A 15523-nucleotide genomic window follows, 5' to 3' on the forward strand; every position below is an offset into this window, starting at 1 on the left:
GTGTCCTGTTCCTCTTTTCATGAAACTACTTTGTCTTACCTTTACAAGTTACTAATTTTTAAGCATTCTTAATTGACTGTTGAGAAATTCACTATGACCAAATTTCAAATATCATTTTTACTTTGAAAATAATATTTTGTTTCAAATTTTAAAATAAAACAATGATCAAACGCCCACTTATATTGTTGTGGGACAAGTGTATTATGAAAATTTTTATTAGATGAGACCAGGAACAGAGAAATTTAAAACGGATGAGGTAAAAATGAAAAGGAACAGAGAAAGTTAAAATTTTTATTTACCGGTGTGTTCGATAGAAGGAAAACATTTTTTTGATTTTCTCGTATTCAGTTGGTTAAAATTTTTGAAAATGTTTTGCGTAGAAAAATAATTTCTTTAAATGACAAAAAAATTTCTAATAGAAATAAAGAAAATAAGTTTTTTTTCCACTGTCATCCCCGCCCATTAAAATAGGTAATGTAACAGCATCCTTTCGGTTTACTTTTTATGCAAGAAAAGGATAAAACTTTCTTTGTCATTCAACGTCTTTTTAATGATGAAAAAGTTAAGCCTATAATCTTGACCCATACTAATTAAATTAATATTAGTCAGAGTGTTGTAGAAATTTATAATTAAACATGGAAGTTGACGTGGGTATCACATAGTGGGAAAAATAAATTGAGTAGTGAGAAATAAGAATATAAATGAACTTCACTAATAAGTTGAGTCACCTTCACTTCAAAGCAAACTACTGTCTCGACGCTTTCGAATTTTAAAATTCAAATAAGTTTATATTTCACTGTAAATTTTTTATAAATATTTTAATTGTCAATTACTAAGATTTGTAGTACTTTTACAAATATATGAATATCATTTCAAAGAAGAAAAAAAATAAGAAGAACAAAGTAAAACACTTTTGATTTTCATTGGTTAAATTCTTTAACAATATTTTCGTAAAGATCATCTTAATATATAAACTTTATGTTGTCAAAAATGGTCAATAATTCAGCAGGTATATTCGTCATAAGACAAAATGAATGAGTCGACGACCATTATCAATAATCGTTTTCCTTGTCTTCTTTTGTTTTTTCAAGGGAGGGGGTGAGTGAAGGGACAGGGGATAACCTTTGTACATTCTGTTTTTTTAAATTATTTTTCGTTCTGCGTTCGACACTCACATTAAAGGACTTCTTTAAAAAGGTATTTTCATATTCAGAAAGACTCGAATTCGAAACTTCTTATTAAAGATGGAGGAATATTTGCCCTCTTCCCACAACATTCCACGTTTATTTATAGGAAGGAGGGAAATAATTCCGAGTACTCCATTCATAAATTTACGAATTCAATTTAACCTTTACACGCCCTCTTCAAAATTATTGATTAATATGAATATTTTATCATAATATCATGTTAACTACACTTTATGTGGCATTTTTGAATTTCGATATTCAAACAAGTTTATTTTTGTTTGTAATTTTCATAGATCTTTTAAACATTTTGAATTATCACTTATTGCGACTTATAGTACTTTTTACGTAGTTTACCGTCATATAAATTTCATTTCAAAAAAAGAAGCACACACTACTTCTCAGTCAAACTTAAACTATTTGATTCTCAAAAAACGAAAAGTCTCATATAAATTAGGAAGAATGAGTAATATAATCTAAGATGTTGAGAAATGATTTGCCATATAAATAATTAAATATAAGGAGTAATACTGTAGTACCATTTTTGATACAACAAAGCAATGACGTCTAGATTCTATAGATTAGATTAAGTAATTGATAGTTTCATTTAATAGCTTAAACCTACGATGAAATCGAGTTAAAGGGAACCATCACAACTAAGTTGGAGCTGAATAAATAGTTCGACAAATTCTTACCCCTCGAAGATATTTCAATTGATAAATTTTAGAACGGTATATAAAATTTTATATTAATCAAAACGGCAAAATCGTTGGAACAACAGCGATTTACTCCACCGGAAAAAGCAAAATCGCTGCTACTGCAACGATTTTGCAAAATGTAATTTTTTAAAAAAAAAAATTCAAATCGCCACCTAGGCAGCGATTTTCAATTTTATTTAAATTTTTTTTTTAGTTTTAAAAAAAAAAATTAGAAAATCGCTGCCTAAGGCAGCAATTTCCATTTTAAAAAAAAAAAATTGTAAAATCGCTGCCTAGGCAGCTTTTCTTTTCGAAAAATCGCTGCCTTTTCAAATTTTTTTAAAAAAAAGTTTGTCTTTTTTAAAATGGAAATCGCTGCCATAGGCAGCGATTTTCTAAAAAAAAATAACTTTTTTTAAAACAAAATTGAAAATCGCTACCTAGGTAGCTATTTGAATTTTTTTTTAAAAAAATCACATTTTACAAAATCGTTGCAATAGCAGTAATTTTGCTTTTTCCGGTAGAGTAAATCGCTGTTGCTCCAGCAATTTTACCGTTTTGATTATTATAAAATTTTATATACCGTTTTGAAATTCTTGTTAATATTTTATATCGTTTAGGCTCCGGACTCCTTCAATCATCATCATCCGATGTCAACAACTAGAATTTTTATAAGGCTACTATGAGGAGCTCTAGTGCTCCCCACCAAGTTGAACTTCAATCAAATGCAACATTTGCATATCATCATGGCACCTTAATCTCTCACAAATTTGTAATGAAGTAGAAAATGGCTTATATCATGCTAGTAAATTTAAATAAGCCGTGAGATTTAAGTCGAATACAGGATTCTATTGAAATATGCAAAAACTACAAGAGACTCGTTTCTTCTCTTCTAACCCATTGAGCACTTGTTGCTTGACCTTCCTAGTTACAACATGATAGGCTTACAACATACTAATAAGTTACACAAAGATACCAGAAACCAGGTCGCATCACCGGTAGAACTTACTTTCTAGTAGCTGCCTTGGTCTAATCATAGTTGGCAGGACGAACCCGGATGGAGAGAACCAGTTCTACTCCTGGTAGTTTTGACAAATAACACTCTTCTCAACATTTGACAAAACGGTTCTTTACCAAGTGATGGAATCTAACAATGAAATCTAAGCATATATCTATACTAAACACATTACAGACAATTAGACGAAGCTGAAGCTAAGAGCTCTCCAAGAAGGAGATGCTCATAAATCTTATTTAATTGATCTTGTGATGGAAAAAGAATGACCATTTCCTTCATTAACACGAACTTCTTCAAAAAGTCACCAACTCTTCCATTTTATTGAACGCTAAACACAGCAAAGAAAAGAAGCAGAATCCCTGTTTACGTGTACTGATTGATTGTTACCTCTTTGAACACGAAAATGGCAGTGACTGTTGTTTGAAGCTGGATGCATCAAAAAGCTCCATAAACCTCTGATCTGATACTCTTGCTTTGGCAGCAGCAAAACGCTGGTACTCGTCAAACACAGAAGTTAGGCACCACTTCTGCAATTTTCTCAAGCATCCAACAAGGCAACCAGTTCGGTGCTGGAATATGGACAAAAAAGAAGTATAATTTAAGTAAGGTACTCTTACTTTGGAATTGAGGCTACAACATAATAAGTAAATATTACACACCTTCCCACGTTTGCAGTGGATTAACACCGGGTGATTTCTAACATCTGTGAGCAGGAGGTTAAAGATATTAGCACAGGAAGATTGGAAGTATTAAACTCACTGTGATTAAAAGTTAGTATTGGCGTTTGAAAGAGCATACCAATTAGAATCCCCAATGCTTCACGAATTTTCTCTTCTGGAATATTTACAAAAGGTTCCTGAGAGCATAATTGTAAAAATCAATCACCAATAATTATTTTTCGTACAAGAACAAAACAAAATACTCTTCTCGGGCACCAGCAGATGTGATCAATCCTTTAGCATCAGTAAAGTCCAATGAACCATGCCGAAAATCTTCTACAATATCTCAAATATGCAATGAACCCAGGGGAGAGGACCAAAAAAAGAAAGAACAAGATTATTTGAGCCCTTTTCTACATTTCCAGCATGATTTTAGCGACTGTTGTTGAGTTATTTTCTTCTATGTTTGAACCTTTTCTTACAAGCAAATTTAAAAACTACCAATTATTTTTATTATAATCTCAAGATGGACTCATGGACCATGTCGCATTGATTGCCGCATTAAGCAATCCTGGAATAAAGTGTGAGTCAAGCATATCTTCAGGAACCCTTATAGCTGTTGATGAGGTGATAAAAACAAGCTAAAAGGAAAATAATCAGGTTCTTTTTGAAGTATAATTTTTTACCGCATATGCGGAAATATAGAGTAGTCTGTCTCCCGATAACTGATAACTGAGACAGACATTTGAGTTTTGACAGTTAAGCTGGGACAAGAGAAGACTGAAGCCAACAACCCTACCACACATAGCAACTGGCTGGTTAATCAAATAGCCATAGAGAGACAAAAAGAAATAGGAAACTTTTTGCTAACTTCAGCAGTTAGATGTTAAGATAGAAAGACAACGATCAAGCAACACATCATTTGATCTCTGCTTGAAGATCCAAAAGAAACACTGAAGCTTTACCAATCAGTTAAATGAATGAAATGGAAGTCTGTAATTAAGTTCTAACTTTTAAGTGATTGCCAATGTGCCTTGTGTTTCTGCACCTAACCTTTCCATTGTCATGCTCTATCTCTCTCTTCACAGTGAAGAGGAGGACTATCCTGTTTAGTTAGTCCTGATAAAAATAGCTGCACGAAAGTTGGATCCAATGAAACCCAGATCACAACTCACAACCAGTTTGGAAGTATTGTTACTTCTAATTTATTGAAATTCATGTGCTCTATGCTCAAGCAAAATGCGGGGAATAAGAAGTCCAAAATACAGGATAGGAACAATGATGTGATATTAATTCTTCCAAGCTACAATTACAACTTAAGCATAATTCAAGTTTAAACATGACTAAACCTTCTCAACGAGGGGTAAACTTAATGTTACTACAGATGGTTACTATGAGACATGCACAACCAACAGAACAAAAACTAATAGATACGAAAAAAACTTAAGGAAGAGCTAAGAAGACAATAATCGAGATTTCCAGTTAATACATATCTTCTGCTTTCTATACGGATACAAGGATTACAGAACACATAAGTGTTGAGGTATACGAGTAGGACATAGAATCTTGAAGGTTGATACGGATAAAGAATACGCATCTTCTTGAAGGTTGATTCGGATAAAGAATACGCATCTTAAAGTCAGTGCCTTCTAAGGACACTCCTAGTGGGCATAACTAAGAGAGGTAATTCTGGTGCCAACTAGGTGGTGATTTAAACAAGGATGTGACTGGAAAGACAATGTTTTGAGTTTTAGAAGTAGATTCTCGCAAATCAAGACAACAATCAGAAAAGGAAAAAAAAGAAGAATAAACATAGCAAGACTTGTACTGATTCTTTTCTAAAGTAATGCTTGTGGTTATCCTTAGATCATTATTTGCATCACTGGAAAGTAGTACTAATAATTAAATCTCAAAACCCTATGTGGACCATGGCCTTTAAGATCAGCAACAGCCAAATTCTAGACCTATCATCTTGAGGCATTCTCTAAAATACGTTAAATTATTGTGCAGCTTTTCATCACAATCCGAACCCTTCACTAATTAATTTTCCTTAAACTTCTGAAAGCCAAAAATTGACACGGTCAGTTACTTCCATCCTTCCACATGACTTGAGCAGAGGATCATCATACGATGCGGACAGAAAATGAATAAATCAAGTCTTGGAGAATCATGTATACTATGTACAGATACAAATAAACAAGCATCATTTCATGTTTACAATACGGAAACAGATATTATGTATTCTGCTGAAATATTATATTCGAAAAAACTGTCCCATAGTTCTCTTTTACAATGAACTGCAAAATCCTTTCAATTATTTTTGTGCGTCTCTCACCTTTAACCTTCATCATCTCATTTCTAACTTGAAAAAATGGCACTCTCTCCTCTCGGTCAAGTCAATTCATGAATTTACCATATTTAGCTTCAAATATTAAATTTGATGATTTTACTTTAACTTCAGATTTTATGCATATATAACCAACCGAATCAACGGAAAGAAGCAAATCTATCAACATCAGAGAAAATGACAAACGTACTTTGCTATTTTTAATTCCAAACTGAAACAAGCGAATATCATTTTCCTTGAGAAACTCCATGTTTGCTTCTGGATATGGCTCTGGACACAGGTATCTGTCAACAAAATAAAAAATCCCTAATTCATCAATTCTCGTCGAAATACGTAAGCTAAATAACTAGTACTATCAGAACAGTAATACTAATTAACTTACATAATAGAACGAAGTCCAAGCGTTTGAAGAAACGAGAAGTTATCTACATCAGGGAAACCAGACCGAAAAATGCCATTATCAACCATAGCGAAGTTAAGAGGAGGAATGAAAAAGTCTTCCTCGTTCTCATCGGCACAACTGTAATTAACTTGAAAATCATAGGGATTATCGTCGGCGGTTGGGACCGGTGAAAGCTTGATAGATTGCGGAGGAGGTAGCGGCTGAGAACGGTGATGCTGCCGCTCGACGACGGCGATTTCGATGGTTTTACACGTGTCAGCTGTGGAAGCAACGGTTGCGTGCTGTTTCATAGTGACTGAAGAGAGAGAGAGGGGGGGTTTTGAAAATTGAGTGGAATTGGAGATTCTGATACTACAGGGGAACTTTCTCGTTTTGGAACTTGGAATTTATAGGCGCAAAAAACTTTTTAGACGAGGAAACAGTTTTCTAGGGGCATGGGGTAAATTGCGGGTGGGGTGGTTAAAATGCGCCATTCCACGGTGGCTGCGCAATGTGGACACTCAGTACACGTCAATGGACAATGCGTATGCTTTTTTTAAAAAAAAAATAAACTGATCATCTAAATTAAGAAAATCCACTCATTTAACTAATTTTTAAAATTTATTTACTTTTCAAAAATTCTAGTGTTTATTACTCCGTAATAAATACTTTTTTCATTTTAATTTATATAACACTTTTTAAATTTTTAAAATTTAAATAAATTTAATTTTGATCATAAATTTTTTATATATCTTTTAAATATTTTAAATTGTCAATTTATTATGACTTATAATATTTTTTATGTATTTTATAAATATATAAATTTTATTTCAAAAAGTTCAAAGATTTAATATGTAAATTTTCAATCAAATTTAAACTTGTTGACTCTAAAAAAAGGAAAAATTTTACATAAATTGGGAGGGAGTTAGAAAGTAATTACTCTATTACATAAATAGTTTCATATAATTTATTCAAACATTAAAGTGGAGAGAACATAGGGTAAGTTATTATAGGGTTATGGGGAAGATGGTATGCGAATTTGATATATTAGAACTAGAGTGGGATAAGGTAATTACAGTGAAAGTAATACTAAATAGACGGAAATTTTGGTCAGAATTTGGTTAGAAAATTAAAAAGTGAAAAATATATTTTTTATTATAAATAAAATTATTATTTTTTATTTTTTTAGTAAAAAAGATATTAAAGTTCAAAAGATAAAAAATTTTAAAAATAAAATAAAGTAGCATAGATAAAATATTATTTTGAACAAATTTTCTATCTAAATTCTAGCCAAAAGAATTTTTCCTTATTATAAAATATCATTTACATATTTTTCTTCCTTCTAAAACACTATTTTAAAAAAAAAAAACTTCATATATATATAGAGTTCTATCATATAACTTCATAATAAAAATTTATCACAGAGTCAAAATTAGAGTTAAAGCTAAAGTCAAAATAGAAAACAAGAGGTAATAAGAAAAAGGAGTGTATACCAACAACTCAACAAGGAGGGTTGTGGTCACAATTTTTGGTGGACGGGTAAATAAAAAAAAATTATCTTTAATCGAAGATTTCAAAATCCCTCGAAAATAGAGTTATATTTAATAAGAAATGATAATATTATTCGATGGCCATTCAAATTTAATTAAATTTTAATGTAAACATTAATAAAAAAACAAAAGAAATAGTGCATTTAAATTTAAAAATAGATAAATTTCAATAAAGATCATTTTTTTTTTCTTAAATAGACCATATTTATGTTATACTCGAATCATTCCGTAATATTATTTATCCTTTAATCTTGTTTTTAAAAATTGTGAAATAATAGCCTCCACCCTAAAGCTAAAAGTTGGAGTTCAATTCCTAATTGATAGTCAGAAACCTGTCTTGCCACATAGCCAAAGAGTTTCGATAGAAAAAAATTTATTCGCATCGAATATATACATCAAATATTATGTGTACATTAATTTAATGTATATATCACAGTGTGTATAAGTTTAATTCGAGTTTAAGTAGTAATTTCAATTTGCTATAATTTGCAATAAATTACCATAAATTTTCTTCAAATTATATTATAATTATGGAAAAAATTATTTAAAATTAAAGAGTTTCTGAAGGATGAGTTTGTCATTTATTTTTGCTAATTGTGAATTACTAGGATTTACTTTAAAATGTAAAGTAAATGTGAAACAAATTATAACCAATTCCTAAGGCATTTTCTAAAGTGTTTGAGAAAATTTACCATGACCTATTTTGCTTTGGAATTGACCCAAACAACTCCTAATTTGATATATAACAATACTTAATACGAATTGAATTAATTTTCAAACGCCAAATTCAACTTACATCTTAAAAAGTAATTGATTATGTCTTTTAAACTATCAAATTAAACAAAACTCAATAAACAATAAGATCTTTTCAATTTTTTATGGTACATACAAATTTGAATAATTCGATAAATTTTAAATATCAAATAATTTATTTTTAAAAAAAAAAAAGTAATTGGGATGAGAAACGTGGTGATCACGCGTTGGGTAATTGTCATTTGTCAACTATTTTATCTATAAACATAGATAAAATAACACGGTATATATCTACGAGTATTTAATTTACATAAATTAAATAATTGTCACATCATAGACAATTTAGAGAGTAGGGTCTCAATGTGGTGGTTTGGTCAGTTAGTTTTAAAAAATTATATCATTTTAATATTTTATGATGTATAATTAATATTAGATTTTTTAAAAATTATCTAAATTATATTAATTTTTTTCTGTATCGGAATAATTTAATTAATTTTCTTTTCTTTTTTTATTTTTAAAGCATCACCTAAAAATATGTTATTAGAAAAATATTTCCTTCGCAAAGATTTTATTGTGTTGTTTGATGGAGTATCTATTATAATATTTTTAAAATTTTAAATCCAATTAATTAAACGCTGATAAAAGAATAAAGAATTTCAATTACTTGAGACGGTTATAATCTAAATAAAAATCTAAGAATTTATTCAAAAATAATATAAATCAATTCAGATTATTAAATTTGATTGATTCGGTTCGATTAATTTTTCTTATTCTTCTGCCAGAAGAAAGTATTAAACAAAATTGTTGCGCAAATGTTACTATGGAACACTTTATTCTATGTCTTAGACGATTGATATTAATTGGGTAAGAGACCTTATTGTTTGACAAGTTAGTGAATGCAGAGGCGTGTTTAGAAGGCGCGTTGTGGGTTAACATGAACCTATGCTTCTTATATTTTTTAAAAAATATTTAAATATAAATATATAAATTCATGTTTAAAGTATTATATAATAATGTAATAATGATTGAGTGTATTCGTATTTTTGAGTACTACTTCTCCAAATGGTTATCAGTTACATTTTTGACGTTTCAACTAATTTTGTTTTTATTCTTTCCCTTTAATCTTTCAAAATTTTCAAGTGTGTTACACTGAAAATTCCTAAAAAATTAGCATGATAAATTTTTTAAATAATTTAATCGAATGTGTATATTAAAATTTAAAACTAGTAGTACTATATATTTTGGACCTATAATTTTAAAAAATTTATGGTTCATATTAATGATTAAATTTATATTTAAGTTACATTTTTTTTGTAATTATACACCTATCTAACCGAAATTCTGAATACACCTCTGAGTGAATGTTTTTAGTCATAAAGAATTTTGGATTTTTTTTTTCGAAGTAGAACTTCGGAACAGGTTTATTAGTCCTAAAAATGTTAAGTTGAATTTTTTAATTTTTAAAAATTTGAAAAAATAATAAAATGATATTACTAACAAAAAATCAAATTAAACCTACGTACTTATGACCAAAGACAAGTCTAATTTTCAAATATCATATTTTATTTTGATAATAAAAGTTACTTTTTTTAAATTTCATGATAAAATATGATCAAACCCTGCTTAATTTTTAATTTTGAGTATTCAAATTTTGAATCATCAATAAGAGAGGAAAAAAAAATTTCACGCAACTAACTTTATATCATTATGTTACTATTATGAAAATGAAAAATTTAATTAGTTACCTTACACAACTAATATTAATCGTATAAAACTTTCTTTTAATTTCACAAATTAATAAAGCTCAAGTCTCATCACTTATTACTTTTAGTTTTAGATCAATAAATTTTAAATTCACTAACTAGTAAGGTGAAAAAAAGAAAGGCTCACATAATTAGTGTCTCAATTATACAATACACAAAATAATTTTTTTTTTTTAAAATGTTATCTATATATGGTCAATATATATATTGGCCAATTATATTCATAAGAATCACATATCTCAATTATTAGTGCACAGAGATGACTTTTCCAATGACAGATTCTTTTCGTAACATTGGCTATTACAATTTTTGCTTTTCTGCCTTTCTTTTTCTCCTTTTTTATTTTGTTTGATGCAATGAGCACCCCAAAAAATGTCATTTTGAATATTGCTAAATATTCCAGCTATGTTGAAATAATGTAAACCAGGAGATTAAAAAAAGCAAGTCAAAATGAGTATTGATTCTTGTAAGCAGTGTTTTAAAAGGAGTCCGAACCCTAAAAGGTAAAAAATGTTAACAAAAATTCTAAAACGGTATATGAAATTTTTTTTTAATCAAAAGGGCAAAATCGCTTGCGAAGCAGCGATTTTGTTAAATTTGACTTTTTAAAAAAAAAAAAATTATAACAAAATCGCTCCCTCGGGAGCGATTTCCAATTTTCAAAATTTTTGTTATAACTTTTTTAAGTAAGTCGCTGCTTATGCAGCGACATACCCTTAAATTATTTTATTTTTAAGAAATTTCATATACCGTTTTAGAATTTTTGTTAACATTTTTTACCTTTTAGGCTCCGGACTCGTTTTAAAAGGTGGGGCGTGAGGTGGGACGTTTTATTTAACACAAGGCGAGATGAAAGTTTTGAGACTTGAGGTATAAGCTTTGTAGATTTTTAAATTTTTAACTTACAGTATAGTATGATACGTATAATAGCACAAAATTATAAAAAATACACCAATAGTTTGAGATAATTATAAATATAATTAAGAAAATTGATATAAAACAAAACTCCTAACATGATTATCCTAGTATAAATAATCTTATCTTAACTTTCTAATAATGGAAGAATCATTATTTCTAAAAATAGTTTTTTTATTATACTGCACAATTTACCCCCTAAAAGAAAATAATCAATAAAGTTTACTACATTATAATAAGAACATCACTCTATCATGAATAAAAATCAAAATAGTTTCAAATAGCTAAACAAAATGTGATAATTTTGAGGCATATGACAAAACTATGAAGACCAATAATAAGTGAAAAAGTAAAATTTCACTATATTTTTAAAAGAAATGTTACGTACTAAATAATTACTTGTACAATGTTACCCAATAATAAAGATACGATACTAAAACTCGTTATTTGAATTACTCACAATCTTCTTATCTCTATAGATTAAAAAATTATTAAGTATCATTCAATTATTCAAAAATTACGAGAATCAACAATGTTAATTAAAGATTTTAACACATAATTTGTTTAAGAACTATTAGGCGAGTCACGAGCGTTATGCGTTGGACGTGCTTAGGGCGTACAATCGGATGCTTAGGGCGTAAGTCTTACAGAACCAAGTCCCACAGTTGAGCTTCAAAGCGTTTTGTCACAGTCCCCCCAGGCAAGCCCCGAGGCGAGTCCCAACAAATTTTTTTAAAACACTACTCATAAGTATCACATTGTTGGGATGAAAAAAAATAGTATGAATTTCATATGAATTCGGGTAATTACTTTGTCATGGTTAGTTTTAGATAGAGTTAAATCAAATTATATTTCTTCATAATTAATACTGAATAATATGATTAAACAAAAATAATTCGTTAATAATATACCAATTATATAAGTTAAACATGAACAAATAAAAATAAAAGACGAAAAAATTTCAAACGTGAATATTATTATTTCCTTGGCTTTCATGTACTTTCTTATGCAAACATCATTAATTAAATGCCCTTGCTATCAACATCAACGGTGCTTCATGCTTTTCTTCAACGTTCTCTTTCGTTAGCAAGTACAAAATAATGCAATTTAAATTATTAAGGGATATTTTTGTCCCCTGTTAATAGTAAAGTTATTTTTTATTCCTATTTTAATATTTTTCTATTTTCTAAACTCAGATATTGAACATCATAATAGAATGTAGGCAGAGAGGAGTTAAATGAATTAAGGTAATTAAATATTTTTTATCGAAAAATTATATTATATAATTATAATAAAATGATTTTTCTTAATTATGTATGAGCGATGAATCCTCTTTTAACATAAGACGGAGATTGAGGTATATTGTAATAAAGAAGTAAACTAGAAACTAAGAGTCTATTTGGATTGGCTTAAAAAAAGTAACTTTTAAGAAGTATATTTGAAATTGTTGAAACGTATTTTTAAAATAGTTAGTTATATGTTTGGATAAAAATACTTCGGTTGAAAAAAAAGTTGTTGATGTGTTTGGCAAATAAGTGTTAGTAAAAACTTTTTTTATCAAAATATCTGAAATACCCTTAAAATTGTTGTGTTTGACAAATAAGTGCTGGTAAAAACTTTTTTTATCAAAATATCTGAAATATCCTTAAAACTGTTAACATTAATTTAAGGTTTTTATACTTAAAAAAATTAAAACAAAATTAATTTATATTTTACATCTATAAAGTAATAATATTCCCTATCATTCTTTATCATCACAAAATTTTTTATAATTATAATATAATAATAATAATAAATAATAATAATAATAATAAATAATAATAATAATAAATAATAATAATAATAATAAATAATGATAATAGTAATAAAAATAATAATAATAATGATAATAACAATAATAAAAATGATAATAAGAATAATAATAATAACAATAATAATAATAATAATTAAAAAAAAAGAAAATTGTATATAATGGCATGTTAATAAATTAATTAATTGTTATAATTATCCTTTGATTAAATTGTGTCAAACTGTTTGTCGGTCACGTCTCTCCTTCAAACTCTCGCTCGCCACTCTCCTCTCTTGCTCTCGCTTCCTCTCACTTTTATATAAACATAAGTATATAAAATTTGTTTCCATTTGTATAAAGCGAGAGGAAATTGTAAAAATGCATATATTTTTTCCCCTCTCTCCCCTCTCCCATATTTCGCTCGCCACTCTCCCTAATCTCGCTTGCCACCCTCGACTCTCTCGCTTATACAAACAGAAACGAAATGTATAAGTTGCATTTCTGTTTGTGTAAAGCGAGAGAAAATTGTATATACACATGCAAATACATATATTTTCGTCTTATACACTTATAATTATACAATAAAAATACTCCTCTGCCCAGTTTCTTTTGTCTTTCTCTCTTTCTCGTTTTATACAAATTCAAATTGTAAATAATTTCTCTTTTTCTCATTTTATACTATTCGATTCAATTGTATATTCCTGCCCAAGTCTCTTTTGCCTTTCTTTCTTTCTCATTTTATACAAATTCAAATTGTATATAATCGTTCTATACGCTTATAATTATACAATTCGTTTTATACACTTCATTTTATACAAATTCTCTTCCCAAGTTTCATTCTCTTTCTTGTTATATTACACTTCTTGTTATACAATTTGCTTCAATCGTATATGTATAGCGAATTATACATTTATATGTTTGCTATTGGAGTGCAATTATGCAAACTTTGCTATAGCATACAAATATGAATTTTATGTTTGTTATATGTGAAAGTTGCCCTAATAATAATAATAATAAAAAAATTAAAGACAAAAATGTAATATACTTAAAATAACTTTTAGGTTGAAAAAAAAAAACATCACCTAGCTTTTGGTATCGTAAGAAAGTTTATATGAAAATATGTGTTACTAATTAATACTGAAATTCTGAAAATTAATTTCAATAGATACTTTTATATAAATAGTTGTTTTCGTTCAAAATTTCTAATTAATTTTTTTTTAAAAACAAAATCAAAGTTTAATTCTTTTTTAGACGCGAGAATAATAATAGTGTAATTGAAATGGTCCGATTCATGCATGACGAGGCAAGCACATTAGCGGCCGTTTATCGATGGAGACGGGAAGCTGCAGGCGGTAGGTCCTCTTTCCCTTCACAACTTGCAGATAAAACGGCTACTGTCCCATCTCCAATGCTGCCTCTCTATTTATCATAAGGTGGAGTCAGAAGTTTCATTAAAAATTTTAAAATTTATTATCTATATAAATGTAAAATAATACATTCGATTAATATGTATATAATTATTTTTTTATACCTAATATAACTTTTTGATGAGTAATGTTCTATTAACCGTTTTGTCATTTATACATTAGAGTAGATTGTAACCCTACCTCAATCATACTCCAATTTACCACACCAAGATATTAAACGTTTGAATATGAAATTTAAGAATTTAAATTAAAATTAGTATTTTAGTTATGAGATCTTTGTAAAATTTTACTTTCTAAATTCCTAAATAAATAAATAAAGAAATAAATAGGATTTCAAAAAAATAATAATGAAAAACCTGATGTAATGAGTTTAGATTTTTTAAACAAAATTCACTGTGTTAAATTTTATAAAAATATTCATGCTTGAAGTGAGCATATTATTTACATATGGTGAAAAAATATTTTAAAACAAAATTCATTATTTTAAATTTCGTAAAAATTATTCATGCTTGAAGTGAGCATATTATTTACATATGATGAAAAGATAATATTAAAGAATAGCTAGTTAGTGTTATTGTTATTTTCATGGATTAGTCAATCTTTGTAAAATTAATTATATGAATTTTAAAGCTCGTGAAACATTTAATTGCAAAAAATATTCACTTATAAAAAATTAGAAAAAATCTTTTTGGTCAGAAAACTTAGTCATAATTGTTAGGACCGAAAATAAGCAGGTGTAAACGCGGAAGCTAGCAACGCAAACCTCGAAAGACCACGAGTAAGAAGACAACGAGAAATATACCAAAAGACACAAAGATTTAACGTGGTTCGGTCAATCGACCTACGTCCACAAAGGAGATGAGCAATCCACTATAAATATGAGAGTACAAAATACAGAGGGAAACAACCTCAACCAATTCACTCGGAATACATGGGAGGTTCACACAAGTGATAACGTATCAAGCTTGTGACCCACAAATTCTCCCTCTAACCAAAACTCTCAAAATCCTTAAGACTACATTGTGAATGCTGATTAAGTTA

The 15523-nt window shown here is 28.5% G+C and overlaps 1 protein-coding gene across 1 annotated transcript; it reads right to left on the minus strand.

Moving 5' to 3' along the window:
• Nucleotides 1-2658: 2658 nt before the first annotated feature.
• LOC107023980 (tyrosine-protein phosphatase DSP1) lies at nucleotides 2659-6685 on the minus strand. The gene is made up of 5 exons (XM_015224837.2): nucleotides 6286-6685; nucleotides 6094-6187; nucleotides 3696-3753; nucleotides 3557-3600; nucleotides 2659-3466 (listed from the first exon to the last, which is right to left on the minus strand). Exons 1-5 carry the CDS (start codon nucleotides 6594-6596, stop codon nucleotides 3281-3283), a joined length of 693 nt encoding a protein of 230 aa, XP_015080323.1. The 5' UTR covers nucleotides 6597-6685; the 3' UTR covers nucleotides 2659-3280.
• Between the last annotated feature and the right edge of the window lie 8838 nt (nucleotides 6686-15523).

This window comes from Solanum pennellii, chromosome 7, assembly GCF_001406875.1.
Source record: "Solanum pennellii chromosome 7, SPENNV200".
Taxonomy (NCBI): domain Eukaryota; kingdom Viridiplantae; phylum Streptophyta; class Magnoliopsida; order Solanales; family Solanaceae; genus Solanum; species Solanum pennellii.

Bases quoted from the DNA above. Each gene is read 5' to 3' on its own strand.
- LOC107023980 (XM_015224837.2), bottom strand. From the start codon at position 6,596: ATGAAACAGCACGCAACCGTTGCTTCCACAGCTGACACGTGTAAAACC. The intron at 3,601-3,695 runs GTATGCTCTTTC...TCCTGCTCACAG, and splicing joins AGCATTGGGGATTCTAATTG to ATGTTAGAAATCACCCGGTG. The intron at 3,467-3,556 runs GTGTGTAATATT...TCCATATTCCAG, and splicing joins TCCACTGCAAACGTGGGAAG to CACCGAACTGGTTGCCTTGT.